Source organism: Pezoporus wallicus, unplaced genomic scaffold (genome assembly GCF_028554395.1).
Source record: "Pezoporus wallicus isolate ANWC-B61680 ecotype Strahan unplaced genomic scaffold, APGP_CSIRO_Pwel_v1 contig_642, whole genome shotgun sequence".
Taxonomy (NCBI): domain Eukaryota; kingdom Metazoa; phylum Chordata; class Aves; order Psittaciformes; family Psittacidae; genus Pezoporus; species Pezoporus wallicus.
The window spans coordinates 2534848-2556432 of NW_026637470.1; the positions used below are offsets into that span (position 1 = coordinate 2534848).

General features: G+C 39.5%; 1 protein-coding gene across 9 annotated transcripts in view; it reads left to right on the forward strand.

Moving 5' to 3' along the window:
- The window catches only part of KCNIP4 (potassium voltage-gated channel interacting protein 4), a 434877-nt gene that overhangs the window by 374444 nt on the left and 38848 nt on the right, over positions 1-21585 (forward strand). For 6 of the 9 annotated variants that reach the window (XM_057405637.1, XM_057405633.1, XM_057405631.1 and 3 more), the window contains one exon: positions 10506-10630. In XM_057405637.1, the coding sequence (XP_057261620.1) occupies positions 10506-10630 (125 nt within the window). Of the gene's footprint in view, positions 1-6078; positions 6181-10505; positions 10631-21585 lie in introns of all 9 variants that reach the window. The other 3 variants (XM_057405630.1, XM_057405629.1, XM_057405628.1) reach the window with 1 other exon arrangement.

The following is a 21585-nucleotide window of genomic DNA, read 5'->3' on the forward strand; positions in this document are numbered from 1 at the left end:
AAATTATGTAAGTAGTACATGGGCATTAAACTTTTGCAAGCCTCAACTCAAATTCATAAGCTAGAAGTAGATATTTCTAGATCATGTCTATGCTAGAAGAAGTCCTAATACATTTTTAAAAAAAAACAAACTTTTAAGAGAAACAGATTTCCTTTGTGTTCAGATATCTACAGTACAGGATTAGTGTGATACTGCAGTTACTGCCAGCTGAGACCACAAGGTATATGCATTTAAAAGCTCAGGTTTTGTTCTCAAACTAAAAATATGGAGTTTGAGATAACCATTGGACACTGAGTACCTTCTTTTTTATGCATTTATCTGCATAGTGTTTCTAAGTTGAGCTGATAGTTAAATGCTGCAAATAATGAATGCAGTCATTCTTATTAGTCATATTAAAAGGTTTTGACATTTCCAGAGATGGCCATTTAGGTCCATCTGACCTTATGCTGAGACTGGATTGTTTCATCCATTCACCGGAGTCCCCTGTTCTCCCAGGGGAGGAATTTGCCTGGTAAGACTCGATTTTTTAAGGCTGTGGTTAAGTCTTCCCTAGCTTTCCAAATTTCTTTGATTTCATTTCCCCCCATGTTTTACTCATATGCAAACTGAGTAATTTTCTTTTTTTTTCATTTACAAAGTTTAATATAGAATCATAGAATCATAGAATCATTAGGGTTGGAAAGGACCTTAGATGATCTAGTTCCAACCCCCCTGCCGTGGGCAGGGACACCTTATGCTAAATCATATGACCCAAGGCCTCATCCAACCTGGTCTTGAACACTGCCACAGATGGAGCATTCACAACCTCCCTGGGCAACCCATTCCAGTGCCTCACCACCTTAACAGGAAAGAACTTCCTCCTTATATCCAATCTAAACTTCCCCTGTTTAAGTTTTAACCCATTACCCATTGTCCTAACAATACAGTCTCTAATGAAGAGTCCATTCCCAGCATCCCAATAGGCCCCCTTCAGACATTGGAAGGCTGCTATGAGGTCTCCACGCAGCCTTCTCTTCTCCAGGCTGAACAGCCCCAACTTCCTCAGCCTGTCTTCATACAGGAGGAGCTCCAGTCCCCTGATCATCCTCACGGCCCTTCTCTGGACTTGTTCCAAAAGTTCCATGTCCTTTTTATGTTAAGGACACCAGAACTGCACACAATACTCCACGTGAGGTCTCACAAGAGCAGAGTAGAGGGGCAGGATCACCTCCTTCGACCTGCTGGTCACGCTCCTTTTGATGCAGCCCAGGATATGGTTGGCTTTCTGGGCTGCGAGCGCACATTGCCGGCTCATGTTCATTTTCTCAATGACCAACACCCCCAAGTCCTTCTCCACAGGGCTGCTCTGAATCTCTTCTCTGCCCAACCTGTAGCTGTGCCTGGGATTGCTCCAACCCAGGTGTAGGACCTTGCACTTGTCATGGTTAAACTTCATGAGGCTGGCATCAGCCCACCTCACAAGCGTGTCAAGGTCCCTCTGGATGGCATTCCTTCCCTCCAGGGTAGCAACCGAACCACACAGCTTGGTGTCATCGGCAAACTTGCTGAGGGCACACTCAATCCCACTGTCCATGTCAGCGATGAAGATGTTAAACCAGACCAGTCCCAACACCGATCCCTGAGGGACGCCACATGTTACTGGTCTCCAGCTGGACATTGAGCCACTGACCACAACTCTTTGCCTACAGCCATCCAGCCAGTTCTCTGTCCACCAAGTGGTCCATCCATCAAATTGATGTCGCTCCAATTTAAGAGACAAGGATGTCATGTGGGACAGTCTCGAATGCTTTGCACAAGTCCAGGTAGATGACATCAACTGCTCTACCCCTGTACATCAGTTCTGTAGCCCCATCATAGAAGGCCACCAAATTGGTCAGGCAGGATTACCCCTTAGTGAAGCCACGCTGGCTGTCACCAAGCACCTTGCTGATTTTCATGTGCCTTAGCATGCCTTCCAGGAGAATCTGCTCCAAGATTTTGCCAGGCACAGAGGTGAGACTGACTGCTGTGTAATTCCCCGAGGTCATCCATTTTCCCTTTCTTGAAAATGGGGGTTATATTTCCCTTTTTCCAGTCATCGGGAACTTCACCTGACTGCCACGATTTTTCAAATATGATGGCCAGTGGCTTCGCAACTTCATTTGCCAGCTCCTTCAGGATGGATCTCATCAGGACCCATGGACTTGTGCACATTCAGATTTTTAAGATGGTCTCGAACCAGATCCTCTCCTACAGTGGGCCCAAGGTCTTCATTCTCACAGCCCCTGCATCTGCCTTCCAAGACTTGGGTGGCGCAGTCAGAGCCTTTGCCAGTGAAGACCGAGGCAAAGAAGTCATTCAGAACCTTAGCCTTCTCAAATCCTGTGCAGCCAGTTCTCCTGAGAGCTTCCTGAGGGGGCCTACAGTCTCCCTAGTCTGTTTTTTATTTGCTATGTACCTGTAGAATCCCTTCCTATTATCTTTAATACCTCTAGCTAAGTTTAGTTCTAACTGGGCCTTAGCTTTCCTAACCTGGTCCCTAGCTTGCCAGCCAACATCCCTGTACTCTTCCCATGCCACCTGTCCTTGCTTCCACTTATTATAAGCTTCTTTTTTCATTTGAATTTTCCTCAGGAGCTCCTTATCCATCCAAGGAGGTCTCCTGGCCCTCCTGCTGCACTTCCTTCTGCTTGGGATGCTACACTCCTGAGCTTGCAGCAGGTGATCCATGAATATCAACCAACAGTCTTGGGCCCCCCAGCCCTCTAGGGCTGTATCCCATGGAACCTTCCTAAGGAGGTTCCTGGAGAGGCCAAAGTCTGCTCTTCTGAAGTCCAGGGCAGTGAGCTTGCTGCACGCTCTTCTCACTGTCCTGAGGATCTCAGATTCGAGCATATCATGATCACTGCATCCAAGGCTGCCCTGGAGCGTCACATTTCCAACGAGCCCTTCCCTGTTGGTGAGAATGAGGTCAAGCATGGCACCTCTCCTTGTCGGCTCCTCTATTACTTGCAGAAGGAAGTGGTCTTCTACACAATTGAGGAACCTCTTGGATTGCTTGTGCTGGGACGTACCATCCTTCCAACAGATGCCAGGGTTGTTGAAATCCCCCATGAGGACAAGGGCCTGTGAGCGTGAGGCTTTTCCTATCTGTCTATAGAGTGCTTCATCTGCAGGTCCTCCTTGATCAGGCAGTCTTTAACAGATACCATAGTAATGTCTCCCATCGCTGTTCTCCCTTTAACCCTGACCCACAAACTCTCTGTGGTCTGCTCACCTGTCCCCAGACAGAGTTGCATACTCTCCAGCCTATACCTAACATAAAGGGCAACCCCCCCTCCCCGCCTGCCAGGCCTATCTTTTCTAAAGAGCCTGTAACCTTTCATTCCAACACTCCAGTCATAGGAGCCATCCCACCATGTTTCTGTGATGTCTACTGTATCACACTCCCATAGATGTGTGCACATCTCTAATTCCTCTTGTTTGTTCCCCATGCTACCGGCATTTGTATAGAGGCATCTGAGACAAATTCCAAATGAAGCCGGCTCATTGCCTGGAGCTGCCGGAAAATCTCTACATTGCTCTGATCATTTATTATAGGTGCTGGCAACTGACTGGGTGTGTTGGAATGGAATGATTCCTCCCTCCCCCAGCACATCTAGTTTAAAGCATCCCTGACCATTCTGGCAAGCCTCCTACCAAAATCGCTCCTCCCCTTGTCAGCCCTCAATAGACCTGGCCTACTAAATTGAGTCCTGTGTTCTAGATACCCAAACCCCTGACTATGGCACCACCCTTCTAACCATTTATTAACCTGGCCAATCCTTCTAGCTTTTTTAAAGTCCTCCCCTTCATCCTGGAGAATGGATGAAAAGACAATCTGAGCTCCAGAGCCCCTAACCACCTCCCCCAGGGCTCTGTAGTACTTATTTATGTTCCCCAGGCTACTGCTATCTATATCCCTAGCACCCACATGTATCACCAGGAGTGGGTAATAGTCCGTGGGTTGTTCTAGAGCAGGCAGCCTCTCTGACACATCCCTGATCTGTGCCTCTGGTAGGCAACACACCTCCCTTGAGACCGGGTCAGGCCGACAGATGAGTGCTTCTGTCCCTTTCAGTGTAGAGCCCCCTAGTACTACGACCGCCACTTTTTCCTACCAGCACCAGTAGAGATCTTTACCAGGGCATCAGCCGGCTGTTTCTGGTTCGAGTGCATTTCCTTATTAGCCCCCTGCAGGACAGCAAAGCGGTTCTGCGTGGGGACAGGGGATTTAGGGGGAAGCCCCTCGCTTTGGTTGTCCTTTTCCTCCTTTTTTGTTGCTTTTGTCACTAATTTCCAGTTTCCCAGGTTAACGGCCTCCTTCTTTCCTTCATGAGCTAGAGGTGAAGCTCGAGGCCCCTGCATAGTTTGGGCCTGGAGCAAGCATTCCTGCTTCCTCTCAGCTTCCCTGACATCTCGCAGTCTATTGACAGCATCCCGCAGCTCAGCCCCTTCTGCAGGAGGACCTCCACCAGGGAGCACCGAGTGCAGCCCTGCCCATTGCGCTCCCTCCCATCACCAGACCAGTGCAGGCACTCTCTACACCCTGAGCTCTGCACTGCAGCCTCCCCTCTCATCGGCTCTGTCTGGTTGCCTACGCGGCCACCGCCGGGGCAGCCAGAGCAGAGCTCCCGGACTGGGCCCTGATCATAAGATGAGTGCTCACCATCCCGCTCCAACTGCCGCGCGAACTGCCTCGACCTGCTCTGCTCGCCGCGCTCCCTGGGGCAGGTTTTTAACCAATCAGCGCTGGTGCCGCTTCTTCAGGCTCCGTCCCATGTGAGTCAGCTGCTCGCTCTCGTCAGCTGAGCTGCCGGCTCCTGGGCAGGCCCTGTCGAGGACTTGAGGCTCCCTCGGTGGCTCTCGTCGCTCTGAGTTGAGGCTCCTGGACCTTAAAGCTTTCTCACTTTCTCCTTCTGTTCCCAAATACAAGTATGTACTTTCTCAAGATGGTTTGCTGGCAGGAAGGAAGCTCTTCTACATCATGTCGCTAACACCAGTGTTCAGCACAACTGCAATACTGCGGATAACTCAGGATTATCCTGGTGACTGTGCTGCTAGAACAGCAGCTTTCAGTCACGTGGTTGATTTCTTGCTCAATCTGTTTTACACTCATGCTGCTGTAGCAAGAGCCATGGCAGAACAGCTTTTGCGTTTGAGCACACGCAATCGATATGAAAAGTGAGGGAGACGCGTAATAACCAAACTGAGCTCTACCTTTCTCAGGAGCAAAAATAATTTACTCATCTGTTCTACAGATGTTAAATCTGTCATTTGCAGTAAATATCCATCCAGTGGATGCTTGCTTATATCACCAATTTTGTATAAAATGGTTAGCAAGGCCTTACAGGCAGTTACTCTTATGAGTTCCTTCACAATAAGTAAGGGTAATTCTGTTCACCTGCTTTACAGTAGATGCACATTAACTGTTCAGCCATGTCAGTATTTAAGGATGAAAGTATAAATAATACTTTCGTTTATATGTAGAATGGCAAATATTAAAGGAAAGGGAGACTGACTACACATCATGGTTGACATTTTATTATCCAGAAAAGGCAAAAGTACCAGGTTGGTTATTACAGTTGCCAAATGACATCTACGGGAAAACTCAGCTGTAGAACTAGAAAACTGCTAGAAAGGACAACAAAAGATATCTTGGGGATTTTATTTGGTTTTGTTTTCCATATTAAACTTCAAAATCAAATACACTTAACTCATCTTTGAAGTATTTTAGCTTTAAAATTTTTATGAACACTCTTACTTTCTGTTGTTTCAAATACATAATCTGATACTTCTCTGTTAGCTGTTTTGAAGTGGGTTATAAGAACTTTACAAGAGATGCACACTTATTAAAAAAAAATCCCCTTAATTGGAAGGATACAAAGACAATATAATTTTGTTGTCCTGTTCAAAAATTCTGGTTGCCTTTTGCAATTCAGGATGGCTGCAGTCTATTTGTCCTTTTCCCATCAGGATACTGCATAATGATGAACTCTGCAGCATGTACAGAAATTGTTCTCAAGCCTGTGTTAACAGTCCTGATAATGTATTTTTTAGGTTTCCTCTACGCTCAGAACAGTGCCAAACGCAGTATTAAAGAGCGACTTATGAAGCTCTTGCCCTGCTCGGCTGCCAAAACGACCTCTCCTGTTACTCAAAGCAAGTTTTATTTTTAATTTGACTTTTTTTTTAGGTTGCATGCATCAGAAGTTATACTTTCATTAACTGCTAATTTGAGAGACAAGATACGTGCTGAAATAAATGTATGCTCTGTTGCGGTTTAAAATAAAGTGATGAACAGATTTGTGGGTTGGTAACAGATTTGTCTATGCAGAGCACTATGGCAGTATACCAAGGCCAGGGTCCGCTGCGTAGGAGCTGCTGGGTTGGCACGTATGCTCTGGAAATGATTCAATTAAATACCTGCTCTCAATGTATTTGAAAAGTGGTATCTTTTCATTTACGTGTGTGCATGTGTCTGTGTATGCTTGCTATCCAATACACATGATAGTATCAGCAGTACTAGTCTGGGAGGAAAGACTTGTCTCAGCGGGTTTTGACTAAATTAAACTATTTAGAGAATGCAACTTAAAGTCTGCATTTGAGAGAAAAATAGTGAGATTGAAAAAAAAGTATGTGAATGTGGAGATATAGGAAAAGCACACTGACACTACCTTTGATGTTTTGATATGCTGTGAGGAAGTAACATTTCTCTAGGATAGCTAACAGATAAAAACAGGGGGAGTGAAGGAGAAAGTGAGCCGTACAAAGGTGCATAAACCTAGAGATTCATTTTAGTAATAAAACTAATGTCTTCCTTTATAAATTGGCTACTATAAATGATTTTAAAATATCCTTGTGTACCCAATTTCGTCTAGCTTAATTTGGCTTTATTCTAGGCACTAATCTAAGCACTTAAAATTAGAAGATCAGTGGTCCTTATGGTTCCTATATGTGGTGCCTATATGTGTGGTTCCTCTTCTGATAAAGCATCTCAATCAAAGGTGAAAGAAAAACTTCCAGAAGCAGTTCCCCACGTCCAGTGAATACTTGAAAACCCAAGGCAACTTGGGTATGAACACAGGACCCTATTAAGTGTCTGGACCTCAGTGGTATGGATCTAGGCTTTCACTTTGCTGCCCCACATCACTGCCTTTCATGCTTCTCTAGAGAGAAGACAGTGGTGCTTGCTTTCTTTTCTAAGTGTTTGAGGTCTCAAAGATGAGAAGGACTAAAGATGTGATTTTTTTTCACGGTGCTTCAACTGATGTTTTATTTGAAAATGCGATAGCTTAACCTGGTCCATTACTGTCATGACACCCAGTAGGAATTAATTATGTAAAAGTTGCTTTCAGCTACAAGGCCTGAATAATATAGTTTTAGACTATAAAAGGCATCATAGAATCAAAAATTGACTTGAGTAATAAGGGTTATTGTATTAACTTGTATTAAATATTTCATATTGGAGAACCAAAACATAAAACCAGATTAATTTGACATTTTTCCATGTACTCGTCATTAATGAAGTGCTATGTTAAGTATGAATGTTATAGTAAGTGAAAATATTACATTAAATAAGAATATCATTGTAGACACATTGTTATTATACCACTTTGACATGTGATATTTGATTTCTGCTAACATAAAATAAGCAACATGATAATGTACTAGGAATGAAGCCAACGCTACCTACAATAACAACCACATTAATGTGAATTCCTTAGAAATTTTAAGGGGAATATTTTTAAAACTAGTACTTTGTTGAAATATAAATAGCATGAATTTGCACTTCTGCTCTTAATGTCTATGAATATATGCAGACAAAGGTTACCTGTGGTTTAGCTTAGTAAAATTAAACTTAAATCCATCCTTCTTTAGCTAAAGGCATGTGCTAGAGATAGGACTAGACTCAAGAATGGTTTTGGAAAGGAAAAGCATGTTTGCATGCGGTTATTAGATTCGGGAGCTATAATTTGGGTTTTGTGCAGGCAAATGCATGGGCACAATTTTTACGATATGAATTGAGGCCTGACTTTGGACTTGCCTCTCCAGCTGCCATTATTTGAAGCGTATGTGTGCTTTTTGCATTGCTTTTTTTCATTTTGTTCTTTAATGAATAATGAAAGGTTCAAAGCATAGCTCCTGTGGGAAATACATTGAAAACTGTCCTTACTATTTAGCTAGAACAAAGCTACTGATCAATGAAGTCAGTAAGAATATTTTGTTCAATATATTGAGTGAATATGAACATGTTTCTGGTTTTCAGTTTACATATGTTAGCCTTCTATAAAATAAATAAAGAACCCTCAACTTTCTTAGGCTGAAGAAACTACAGAACTGAAATAACTATTTTTTTGCTAATGCTGTAGAAATCATTCATGTTTGGAAGTAGATATATTTTCACACATTTTCACTGTATATTTTCAATGTGTATAGTTTTGCATTTTTTTTTCCCAGCCTGGATAATGGTAGCCATAAGTGTGAAGAAAAAACTTAAACTCCTGCAACTCATAAATGCTATAGTATTTTAATCTGCATACTTGGCACATTTTAAGGAAGTTTATGGTGATTTTATTTTTTTATTATATCGGTCAGAGTCTAGAGAAATAGAGTGTGAAAAGAGTGTTATAGTGAACCTTTTAATTACAGAAAAGCATCATCACCACACTGCAGTCTTCTACATTATCACCGTATCATTAAAACACTATAAAAATGTTTATTATTAAGGAAATGCCAAACACTGTACTCAGCATCACATTGTCTGGCCTTTATCTCTAGCCTCGCATCATTATGCATATTCATTTTGCTTCTAGAAAAGCTTGTAGATGTCTCTCTAGGTAGCCAGATGTTTCACGAATGGATGCTCAGGGAGCTCATTTCCAGTTAAGTCCCCTTCTATCTAAACAGTGGTCCATTTAAATTCCATATAACTCTTGGAATATAAAATATAAGTGACTTCAAGTATGTTTATTCTCAGATTGATTCTCTTGCGAATTTAGAATAAGCACCTGGTGTTGACTTGCAGTTGACAAAAGACGAATAAAATAATCGGCTGCATATCTGCAGCCTGACATTGCTACAGATACTTCAGTGACTGTATAGGGAATATAAAAAGATTAATCCCTTAAAACATGATGGAAAGGATTTAGGAACTGTGCAAAATAAACCCTGGCTCATAGCATCATAGAATCATAGAATAGTTAGGGTTGGAAAGGACCTTAAGATCATCTAGTTCCAATCCCCCTGCCATGGGCAGGGACACCTCACACTAAATCATGCCACCCAAGGCTATGCAGTTTTATGAAGGTTTAACCAAATACTTTATATATTATGATTATTTCTATTTAGTGTGTTCAATTTTTTTTGTTTAACTGAACTATATATTCTGATGCCAGATTTCTCCCAAGCAGCTGAAAGTTATTATTACTGCATTGTAGCACAACAGAAATACGTGAAGATGTAAGCATAGTACTGTTTTAATGCAGTATCCTAATATTGTGCTCTTATGAAAACTGAACTGAATAAAATTTATTTTAAGAATGCAGTCCCACAGTGACAGTTGAACATGCTGTCTCAAGTTACATTTCTATAGTCAGTATAACTCTTAAACCGTAATAAGGCAGTGATTTGATTAGTCTGCAGTACTACACAATAATACTGAGAGTACTTAAGATGGATATGCACATTCATATTTTTATCAGGCATACTGTTGGCACCCTATAGAAAAAAAAAGTCATACTATTAGTTTCTTTAGCTATTGTATTGAACTTTCACATTTAAAACGCTACCTGGAAAAAATGCATTGCTGTCTCTCATTGTTTAGGGCTGGACTCAACTATAAGACTTGAATGTGAATAACCTATTTTTATTCACCTATTGATGAGATCAGTGAAGTCATCTTGTTCCCCACTTAGGCTGCTCACCACAAATAATCATGTTTGCCTGAAAGGTTTTGTTATACCATTCTGAAAGTAAGGTCTACTGTTGAATGTGCGGCATCATTCTCACATGCTTTCCAAATCACAACTTCACAGTAAAAGGAGGACACTGAAAATCCAAGTCTGATAAAGTGAATTCACACCTATTAACTAACCAAGGAAAAATTTCTAGTATCCTGGAGTCACTGAAGTTTAATAAAATTGCTCTCTTTGCTCCGAGAGTGATAGAAACAGAAAAGCCATACTGAATGTGTCATGCATGCCCTTGCAGAATGTTGGCTTTTCGGTTTATTGCTATTTGTACTGATGTGATAATATCCAGACCACTGGATCTTCATTGTTGTTCCCTGTTCCGTGCAGCCACAGAAGCAGATCAGGTACCCTTTCCCTCTGAGTTTAAAATGAACATGTCATTTGTCTTTAAAGTTGCAAAAGATGTTCTGTAAGAGAATGTCATTTAACTTTTTTTTTCTCTGCAAGGATTAGATAGTTCTGTATCCTATATTTCTTGTTGAGCTTTCCTTTTCCATCTCTTGTATTCTGCAGACACTGTAGAAGATGAAATGGAAATGGCCACAGTACGACATAGACCTGAAGCTCTTGAACTTCTGGAAGCACAGAGTAAATTCACAAAGAAGGAACTTCAGATCTTATATAGAGGTTTCAAGAATGTAAGCACTTTCTTTTTTAATTTACCATCTGTTTACTGGATAGGCCACTGCATCTCCATCAATATGAGAATGACTGACACTGAAGCTCATGGAATCAGTAGCTAAATATTGCATGTCGGGTCAGGTGAGGAAACAACCACTCTGCAACACCTGAGCTGTTTAATGACCAAAAGGTGTAGACAAATTAAAAAAGTATCCAGAAGAAAATAATTATAATTTAGTATAATAGGACTTTGTTCAAATACAGATTAAAAATTGTGTTGAGGTAGTTTGTCTAAAAATGCAATAATGGGAGAGAATGTAAGTCCTGAAGAATTTGTTTGGTAAAGAAGAAAGATTTTGATTTTTGTGTTCACAGTAGCTATCACAAGAAGTAATTGGTTTAAACTGCACTAGAGTGATTTTTTTTTTTGTTAGGGGAACAGCAGCAGGTGACTTCTTTAGTCCTTTCTAGTTCTGTAATCTAAATCTGTAAATTAGTTTGATCCCTTTACTAGGAGTCATTCATAGCAATATATGATATCTGCATTCTATTGGCAGGCCAAACATTTTTAGTTGGCAGGGATCCCCACTGAGGACCTCAGTACATGGGTACAGTCTGTCTTCTTTTCCAGCATGTACTTGCTGTCCTCTGGTGCTGGGTTTGTTGTTGATATGTGAGGCATCCATGGGTAGAACAGCAGAGAAATAACACGCAAAAAGGTTTTAGTAATTAATATTAAATTCTGGCTCTATACTAAAATTAAGAGGTGCCCTGATTTTATTAATACTATATGTTAAAAAAAAAGCCTGTTAAAAAAAGCTTTTTTCTCTCTGTTTTCCTCTACTCTTTCATGTGATTAACAATTCTGTAGGATATTACATGCAAGTAACATTGGATAGAAAATACTTGATATTAAAAAAATGAATAATAGAAATACTTGTGAATAATTTGTGTGTAATCTGTGGACTCAGTTGTGAATACTGCAGCTGTGCTAAGGTGCTAAGTCTTCTGCTGAGCTGAAGACAAAGATGAATTTAATTGCATTTATCACCTTTATATTTAGTTTTTCTTTCACCCTTACAAAAGGGTTGCCTTCTTGACCTTGGCATTTACTATTCAAATGAAATCGTGTAACAAAGTATAATAATGCTAAAAAGACGATAAAGGTCATCTGTGGAATCAGAAGGAATATTTTCAATAGCTTGTACAAGGACAAGTGTAAATCTTGCAGAATTCTTAGTTAACATGTATTTTATAATGAAAGCAAGCCATGCAAAAGGATGTTTTAAAAATACATTTTTATCAGAAGCTTACAATGCAAGTAAAATATGGAGTCACTTAATGTGTCCTGTCTATATATCATCCTCAGTTCCAGAAGGTATATAATGCTGGCGTGTTAGTGATTAACAGTGATTGCTCTTAAAAGCCTTTCATTTCCTCAGGGTACCAGAGAACATTCCCCTGCTAATGACAGTATTCCCTAGGCATTGCAAATCATTAACTAATGTCCCTAGATCTAAGGCAAAAAAGTACAAGCTATAGTAGATAAAATAAGCCTTCTTTCTGTTTCTCCAAGAATGATTATTTTTAGACTCTCAGAAATGAAGGATCTTTATAATTCTCTGTGTAATATGAGGTATGGAAAAAGAGAATACGTTATAAGGAAGTATTTCAATTGATTACCTTTTTATCACTTTTGAAAAGAGGAATCCAGATGTTTGTATGCTTCTGTGTTCTAAGATGTAAGTTCTACTTACATCAAAAGAGCGTCTATGGTAATAACTTGTAATACATCTTTATTCAGTGTTTCATTTCCTTATCAGTACATGATAATTCAAGACATGCATGTATAAATATCATTGACTATATAAAATTAATAAGCATGGTCTTCAGGGTTTTGGATTTTTTTAATATAATTGCAAAGTTATCAATTCCTTTCGAAAATGCTGTAAAGCATGCCCAAGGCTAGCGACTGTTATAAATCTGTTTAAAGACAGTCTTTAGCCAAGAGACTTCAGAAATGAAGGATTTCAAAACTTTCACTTGAGTTCATGTTTGTTTTGTTTCTTATATTTATCGGTTTCTACTGCAAAATTTGGTGCTAGGTCACAATTCCTTTCTTCCCCTGACAGTGATCAGTCACCTGCTTCTGCCTGCCACAGGCCACCTCCCTTCTCATTCCACTTCTTTCAGATCCAGCTGAATGCTATCCTGCCAATATCTCCTCCCATGTATGTTTTATGTGTGTGTTTCATGCACCAATATATGCTGGTAACCACTGAGCTAGAAAGCAGCCTTGCTTTTTGAGGATGAGCCAACAATGTGCCTTTGTGGCAAGGAAGGCAAACGGTATCCTGGGCTGCATTAGGAAAGATATTGCCAGCAGGTGTAGGGAGGTGATTCTTCTCCTCTGCTCAGCACTGGTGGGGCCACACCTGGAGTGCTGTGTCTAGTTCTGGGCTTCCCAGTAACAGAGGCATCAGTATACTGGAGAGGGTCCAGCGAAGGGTCACGAAGATGACTAAGGGACTGGAGCACCTCTCCTGTGAGGAAAGTTTAAAAGATGGGTCTGATCAGCCTCAAAAAGAGAAGGATCAGGTTGATCTTATCAACATATATAATCATAGAATCACAGAAAGGTTTGAGTTGGAAGGGACCTTCAAGATCATCTAGTTCCAACCCCCCTACCAGGGGCAGGGACACCTTCCACTAGACCAGGTTGCTCAAAGCCCTATCCAACCTGGCCTTGAACACTTCCAGGGATGGGGCAGCTGCAGCTTCTCTGGACAACCTCCGCCAGTGTCTCACCACTCTCATAGTGAAGAATTTCTTCCTAACATCTAATCTAAATCTCCTCTTTGTCAGTTTAAAGCCACTCCCCCTTGTCCTGTCACTGGCTGTCCTTGTAAACCTTTAAGGATATTTTCATGGATTTGATTTTCCAGTGTAGACAAATTACATGCCAAATCCAGGAAAATGTAATTCAGGCAGAAGGCGCACAGGGTCTCAGAAGCATTTCTGTGTATATGTAGACGCCTGCAAGCCTTACAAAGTCTCAGATCACACTGTAGTATACCTGATGCTCTAGGATGCAAGAGTAGAGTGTAATTGCAGGAAAGGCCCAAATAGCACTAAAATGCTTGTCATGACAGTGGCTATTTAGGTAGCAGTCAAGCTCAACATTTAAAATACAGGAGATACACTAAAGAAAACAGAAGGTGGGACAGGCACTTTCAGATGACCTAGAGAAAGCATGAACTTATGCCTGTATTCGGTGATTTAGCCATTTTGAAATTTCTATACTATCCTTGAAAAATGAGTTTAACAGAAGTCTGAAGCCCTCCCCAGTCTCAAAAGTTCGTCACCAGCACTCTAGTTTTACAATCTTCCTGCACTCTTGTTGATGAATTGTTGCTCAGCTGCCATCACAGTAGGACCTTTCCATTTTGTATTTGGCTTCCTGTTACTCCATTTCTTGTAAATTGAACTTGTGATTGCTTCAGTCATTAACCTTTCAAACCAATAGCTCTGTGGCAGGCCTAGTACAAGTGGTACTTCACAATAAATTGTACAGACTATCAAGCATGCACTCAACATGTGGTCTGTCTTTCTCTTCTGTCCGTTGATAGGTCTCTCACAGTTTTAAAAATGTCCCTGAGCTATGGCACATTTCCATTTTAAGAATACTTAGATAATGCATTTGCTGCAGAAAAGATGCTTCTGTGCTAAATGTAAATATTAATGATCTTTACATTTTGGTTGATTATGCTTATAAAAAATAACAAACCTATAGAACTGTGTGTTGGAAAACTACTATACTTTCCCAGAAAAGTGAAAGAATTTTTGACAAACATTTATCTTACCCAGCCGTATATCAGAGAAAGTGTAAATTGAAGTTGTGCATGCATAAAAACGTCCCTGGATACATACTGTAGCTTTAAATTGTCAGCTTCATATTTGTGACATTTATTGGGAGAACATTTCTCAGCCACCTTTCTTCCCTATTGCTGTTAGCAAATGAGGCAACAATGACAGTAAGAAAATAACTCTGATAATGTTACAGCTCAAAGATAGGTTCACCCATCACACTACCTATCCATATAAGAATACAATTGTGCATAACTCAAAATATGCTAATTTATTCAAAGATTTTTCCACTTCAGCTATGGTTAGATGGAAGCAGTATATAACTATATGTTGCGAGTCTTGCAGAAATTTTAATGAAAACTCACAGGTTATAAATCTCATTTATTGATTGTCTAGAATATTTGGCTTTTGCATGACAAAATACAACTATTCTCATTGTCCTTTTCTGGAAAATTCCTTTTCTTTGTTTTTCTGTTAGTATCTTACAGGAAAAAAATAAAAAAAGAGAAAGTGCTTGTTTTATCTAATTGACTATATTCCCAATCTAATGAGTAGGAAATAAAAACATACAGTTCATGTCACGCAGATTTATCCTTTAAGGTATACATGCATATTTATTGTAAGAATATTCATAGGATATTTTTGATAACTTGAACTAGGTGACCTCTAGAGTTCTCTTCCTGTGAATAGTTCCACCAGTGTGTGATCTGAACTGCCACATTCTGATAAGTAATTTAATATACAGAATTAATTGGTGGTTTCAAACCGATTCTGTTTCTGTATTGTGCATAGCAGGCCAATCCCCTCAACACTTCAGTACACTTACGATGTGAGTATTCCCATGTCATGAGTTTCAACAAGTGAACAAAAAAAATATAGATTTGATAAAAGACTTGGAAAAATTAAGTTGGTCCATTAGAATATTTTTTTCTGTATAAGTGTTTTCTCTACACCTGCGATATTTTGTTTAATGATGAAGATGGTTAGGTATATACTGTGCATTTTTCAGTACATGCAATAGCTTGTGCAAAACCTGAAGCATCTGAATGTTCTAAGCCTGGTTTAAGATTTCTTTGTATGCATGATATTCTAGAAACATTAAATATGTTTGGTTTGTTCATTGTAATTGGAAATTACTTGATAAGAAATGAGATATGAGAAATGCATCTCAGTGTCCTAAACACTGATTTTTATGTTTACAGCTATTCTGTTTGCACAGCCTCTTATCTAGGACTACTAAGGATGTACAGTTTTGTCTTTCACTTTTGTCTTTCAAATGTAGTTTCTATGATTAATCAATGACTTGATTAGAATTTCTTTAGTACAAATGGAAATGTGTCTCTTTGTGAGACAGGAAAAGCTGACAAGGAACACTGGCATCTAACTTTAAAAAAGACTAAGAAAATGGGTGGTTGTCAAGAGTTTGAATACCACTGTGATCATCCGAAAAGAGTTTTAAAGTCCATTCCGTTTTCCTTGCTTGCTTACTTACTTAAACTTTTCCACTTGTTCCAAAGCATGACAAGGAGCAAAGACAACATAATGCTCTTAGTTTATGTCTCAGGAACACCATGTATTATGAGACACAAGATTTCATACTATGAGAAATGACACTTCAGCTTGGAACAGCTATCTCTGAGTCATCAATGTCCCCCATCTCACAATCAATGGGATATTTTCAGTTCATTGTGATCCCATTGAGTTCCACACTGAATCCATGTGTTTGTATTGTAATGAATAAAGGCAGATTCAAGATTAATAGAGACCAGAATAGAGAGAAAAGGCAAAACTGAGTACAAACAACAATCACACTAGTACAAGAGTATTTTGCCACTCACATAGGTCCTCCAAAGCTTGTTGTTGTAGATCAGGTAGCTTAGAACTTAAATATGCTTTTCACCCTTCCCATGGAGACAGCAAGGAATATTTGATTTCACCAGCAGTCAGTACAATTGCTTTTCCCTCAAGATTTGACAGCTATCTGTACTTCTTGGGTTACACAGGATTTAATCTTAGCAAGAACAGGATCTTTTTAGATGAAGACTTTCTTCTGACTGAATAGAAGAGAGCCTGGAAGAAAAATATATGTCAGTTAAATGTTCCCACCTAGTTCTCTTGGCTAACATGAAACAACATTTAAGCCATTTAGCCTATATCCCTCTGTGACTGAATATCAAACAGGGGATGGGGTCGCTCTACTGGATAACAGTGCATGAAATGTGCTCATTGTGCTGTAAGTTTTTACAGAGGTGCTGACTGTTCTGAAAAAGCTCTGTATGAATAGTAGTGTGGGTAAAAAGATGATGTGCATACAAACAAGCATGAGTCATGCCTCATGCATATGAATCTGCTAAATTCATAGCATAGAAATGCCAATAAAATGGGAAAAATCGAGGAAGTTCTAAATCTTAATAGAAAATCAGATAGTGATTATAAACACTGAAAATTAACAACTTCTCATGTTAGAAAACTCTTGTGACTTGCTTAGCCTTAATAAACTAAAGAATAGACATCAGCATGATGAAACTCCAAGCAGGTAAACCTAGGAGTTTGTCAACAAAATATGTCAACAGCCAGATTTCTGTGAATCTATCTTCTTCTACCTTAAGAGAGTTCCTGAAGACATGTGTAATACACATAGCTCAAAACCCCATTTTTTTAAAAATTGAGTTATTATTTACCAGCTGTGCTTCAGATCAATTGTTTTCTCAACTTGAGGTGACAGAAGAAAAACTTAAAAACCAAAAACAAAACCACGAAACTTGGCAGAATTTTGTTATTTTGTTTCAAAAGCACTGGCATTTATTTACTAGGGGCTTAGAGGGAATTTTTTCATATTTCAAACAAGGCTATGTGAAAATCTTTTAACAAACTGAGCAATAAATAGCGCTTACATTCATTATATATTTCCATTGGGAGTTAGTGAGTCAGGAAACTTTTCAAATAGAAAAGTGAAAATAATTTGGAGGTACAGTTTGACAGATCTAGTGTATAGTTGTCAGTCGTCGCAAATTTACATTTGTGTTCAGCTTAATGCGTTCAGCAGAGATATTTGTTTCATTTAGTCTCGCAGTTGCTGGCAAAGATTGAAATCTTCTTTTTGAAAGTTAATAATGAACTTGGTCTCTACACTTCTATTCATCTCATGACTTACGGCTGTTCTTGGAGATACTTCATGTTGTGTTCATTTGGGAAAACTGTCATCTAGTGTACCAAGGACTGTCTTTGTAATAGTGATTGCTTACTTCTGAATTATCTCTGAAAAAATGTAGATGCCAAGTCGCTAATAAGCAGCATATAAAAAGAGCACCCAGTATCTATAATAGTCCAGAGCATCAAATACCTCTGAAGTTATTCTTTACTCTAAAAATGTCAATATTATGTTCTAGTGAAATTCTATTCCTCTGTGTGCTAGTCAGCCCTGCCTATTTGAAATGGGCAGTACCCTGTCCTGTGCACTCTCATGGGGGCTCATGGTAAGGCATGGCATCATTCATGCCAGGATGACACTTGATGCATGGTATATTCCTTCTGCTCTGCCAGCCAGCTGCTCAGTGTAACTCATCTTCTGGTAGAGCTGTTTTCTACCACAGAGATTTCATGTGTGATATCTGAGGAATATAAATTTTAATGTACTAGAATATGAGCATCAAAATATCTTCTTTGGCTACAGCCCATGCAGTTAATTTTTGCTGCATCTGGAATAAACGTTACCAAACTTGGTACTGGAGTTATATAAATTGTTGGATTTTGGTTTCTGGGTAATAAAAGGTAACACTTGGTGCAATGCAGCACTGATAATCCTGTCATTTAAAAATTTAGTGAATAGACACCTCTTATTCCCCTTTCTCCCACTTGTCCCCGTTTCTTCATGAAGTGAGATGAATACTAACTGCACTGCTATAAACACTGCACAGCTAAAATGTCAGTTGAGAAAACAGGATTCAAAAATCTCTTTACTTGTATTTTTTGCTACTGATTTTCTTACTTTTAAAGAGGTTTTATGTAAAACAATTCTGTAGTAAATCCTGTACTAAGTTATCTTGCTGTTGCACTGCAGTTCAGGGGCACAAAGAGGACACATGTATTTTCAGATGGGCATCCTAAGCCTGTAAAATGAGAGAAGAGGGAGTAAATACATATTCTAGTGATCCTGCTGGATGTAGCAGTTCATCTGTTTCGGTCCTGAATACTTCAAAATTTTATAGTCAAAGTCTTATATGTGCTGCACTCAGGGATCTGTTCTAAATACCAGCAAATTCCAAGTAAATTTGGATTTTTGTAATTTTTTTCTTGTTTAAACTCCAGCACAATTTAAAATCAGCAGTGTGTAAGTTTCATCAGAAAGCAGTGAAACACATCAGAAGTCCATTCTTGAGTTCTACAGGATTAATTTCTGATTAGAAATGTCTTTAGATCTATATATATGCTGAAAATAAACTCTTGTAAGTCTTCAAATAAAACAGCAAATCACAAGTAACAAAGCATTAAGGTCAAGTCATTCAGTATCATAGAAGTTTATTACAAGTTTTGTGCCAACTTGCATTTTCCTTCGAGTGAAAGTCTAAAATCCATTATCTGACAGAGCCTATATTCTTTAGATCAGCTGGACATTTGCACAGTTGCTCTCTGCTCTGTTGTTAACTTTCAAGTAAGGGAATTTATTCAACCCAATCAGTTCCATTGTGGAATATACTTAAAGGGCCTTAGATATGGTGAGGATAACAGAAGAAGTAGGAGCCAGTAATTCAGAAGATGGCATGATTCAGTAAACACAGCATGAAACTAGAAGTGAAAAGACCAGCCTTTTGGCTCTCTGACTGGCTTACTGACTGGCACACACCTTTAAAAGCTTTAACTGTCACACTTAAAAAGCCTTCTGGGTTGCAAAAATGCTTTATACCAGAGCTTTGCTGCCTGCCTGGGCTCCACATTGACAACTGCCTAATTTAATGTCTCTGGTCTGACAGCCAAAACCTTTAGAGCATCCCTAGCTATCTGAGAGATGCTTCCCAGCCTCCTCTAGTAGGCCCTGGGAACAAAGTGGGGAGCAACAGTGGGGGAGCTGGTGGCTGTGGGAAACTGAACTTTCCCAGGAGCTGGAGATAGCAAAGTTCATCCTTTGAAATTCAAAGTTCAGAAAAATGAAGGAGAGAAAAATGAACACTGAATCCCTCAGCGTTAAGACTAAATGTGTGGTTTGTGGGCAGCATATTTGAGCGAGACTGTCTAGCCCACCATAACCAAGCTCCGTATCTGTCAAGTGGAAATAACAGTAACCTCATGCCTGAAAAGAGCACTGACCTAGGAAGCACTCTATGTGGTATTTCTAAGAATTATTTACTTGCTCCATTTATGCATCTCTGATGCTGTAACCAGCTTCACTGTGGCCTCACAAAAAGAAGTGTCAAGAATAATTTTTTCAAGTAAACCCCCAGTAGCTGGATAAAACAGTATTTATCTCTGGCACACTATCTACCAGCAATTATAGAACAGACACATGATTTTGCTTGTGATTTAAAACGTCAGCATGAAGCACTGGACCTAGGTGCACAGGAAGCATATTGTGCAGGCTACCAGATTTGGATCAATAGGGAGGAAATCTAGGTTCGATAACTGCCATATTGTCCTGCTGAACAACCCAATTAATCTCACTTTTTTTTTTCACCTCTTTCCTAAGTTTTTAGGGCATAAACTCTCTGTTGGTGTTTCTCCATGTCCTGATTAATGCATCCCTGGTAAAAATGACTGTACCATAGGTGATGCATTACTATTAATAAAGTTTTAAGACCTGTAGTGTTTCTTACCTTCTGCCAGAGCAAGATGAGAAAAGAGTTACACAATATAAAACAGCAAAGAACTTTAATGTGAAAGCAGATGCAAAATTAGATTCATCTTGACACCAGAGAGTAATGGAAAATTTGTTTATTGGTTTTTAACTGATTCTGGATACTTGTAATGCAGCTCCTGAATTTATATTGTTACTCCTCTAGGCTAAAAATCCTGCCTCTTTTAAAGCCAGTTGCAAAAAAATCATTTATTTTAATGGAATGTGCCCAAATGTCATGAAGATTTTTTTTTTTACTCTCTTCATGTGTTTTTCACTACAAGAGTGCCTTCTCAAGGATTCCAGAACCCTAGATAGAAATGTAGCAATTACAGTTTTGTTCAGCTGATTCGTCCCCCACGACATTAACTGTCTGTGATGAAAAGAGCTGAACTGTTCTTACAGTCTGCCAGACAACTGTAATTAAGCAGTAATTGTCTCCAAAATCTTCCAGTCCAGTTCCAGATGAAGATATTCCCATAAGGCAATACCAAAAATGTATATATTAATTTTTAACCAGTAGATGAGCAGGTACCTGTCCTTGTTGCCCTATGCTTGAAAAATCTAATCCTTTTTCTGTTTCTTCAGAATATTTTATTTCTTTACTCCTACATTAGTAAGCCATGAAAAAGTATGCATCCCAGTCAAGACATTCCTGCCATTCAACTGGGAGCGTACCAAGCCTCTTCAGATCTCTCAGTTGTTCAACAGAGGACCTAAACCTGGAGGTTTCATGTTTCGCTCTGCAAACAAGATGCCTTTCTGCATTTGGTTATTGCATTCTGCATTTAAAGTTCCTTGGAGCAGTGTTTCAAGGCACTCTGAGAATTAGTTTTCTGCTTCATTTTCCAGTGAAGACCTAATTAGGATCCTAAAATAGAAGCCCGTCCCTTTTCTATTAATGTAACTGTCTCAACATTAAACAGTCCCTGAACATGCTAGAAGGTTATGCACAGGGATCAGTTATTTTTTCTGTTTCTTATTGCTAAGTAGGATAATTCTCCAGATCTGAGTCTCATATGATCCTTCAGACTTGATCGAATAACCACACTGAATCTGATTTCCAAAACCTCCACTGCACTTGCAGTACTGTTGAAAATAAATAAATCAAGTCATATAGCATCTGCTTTATTGAACAAGAGATGTAGGACCATCCCCTGTAAAGGAGCCCAAGTTATAACCGCCTTATTTTCTTATTCCATTCTCAGAAGCTGTAGTTCTGGAATGAAGACAAATTTTATGAGCCCATAGCTTAGGTTTTGCAAGACATGCTTATGC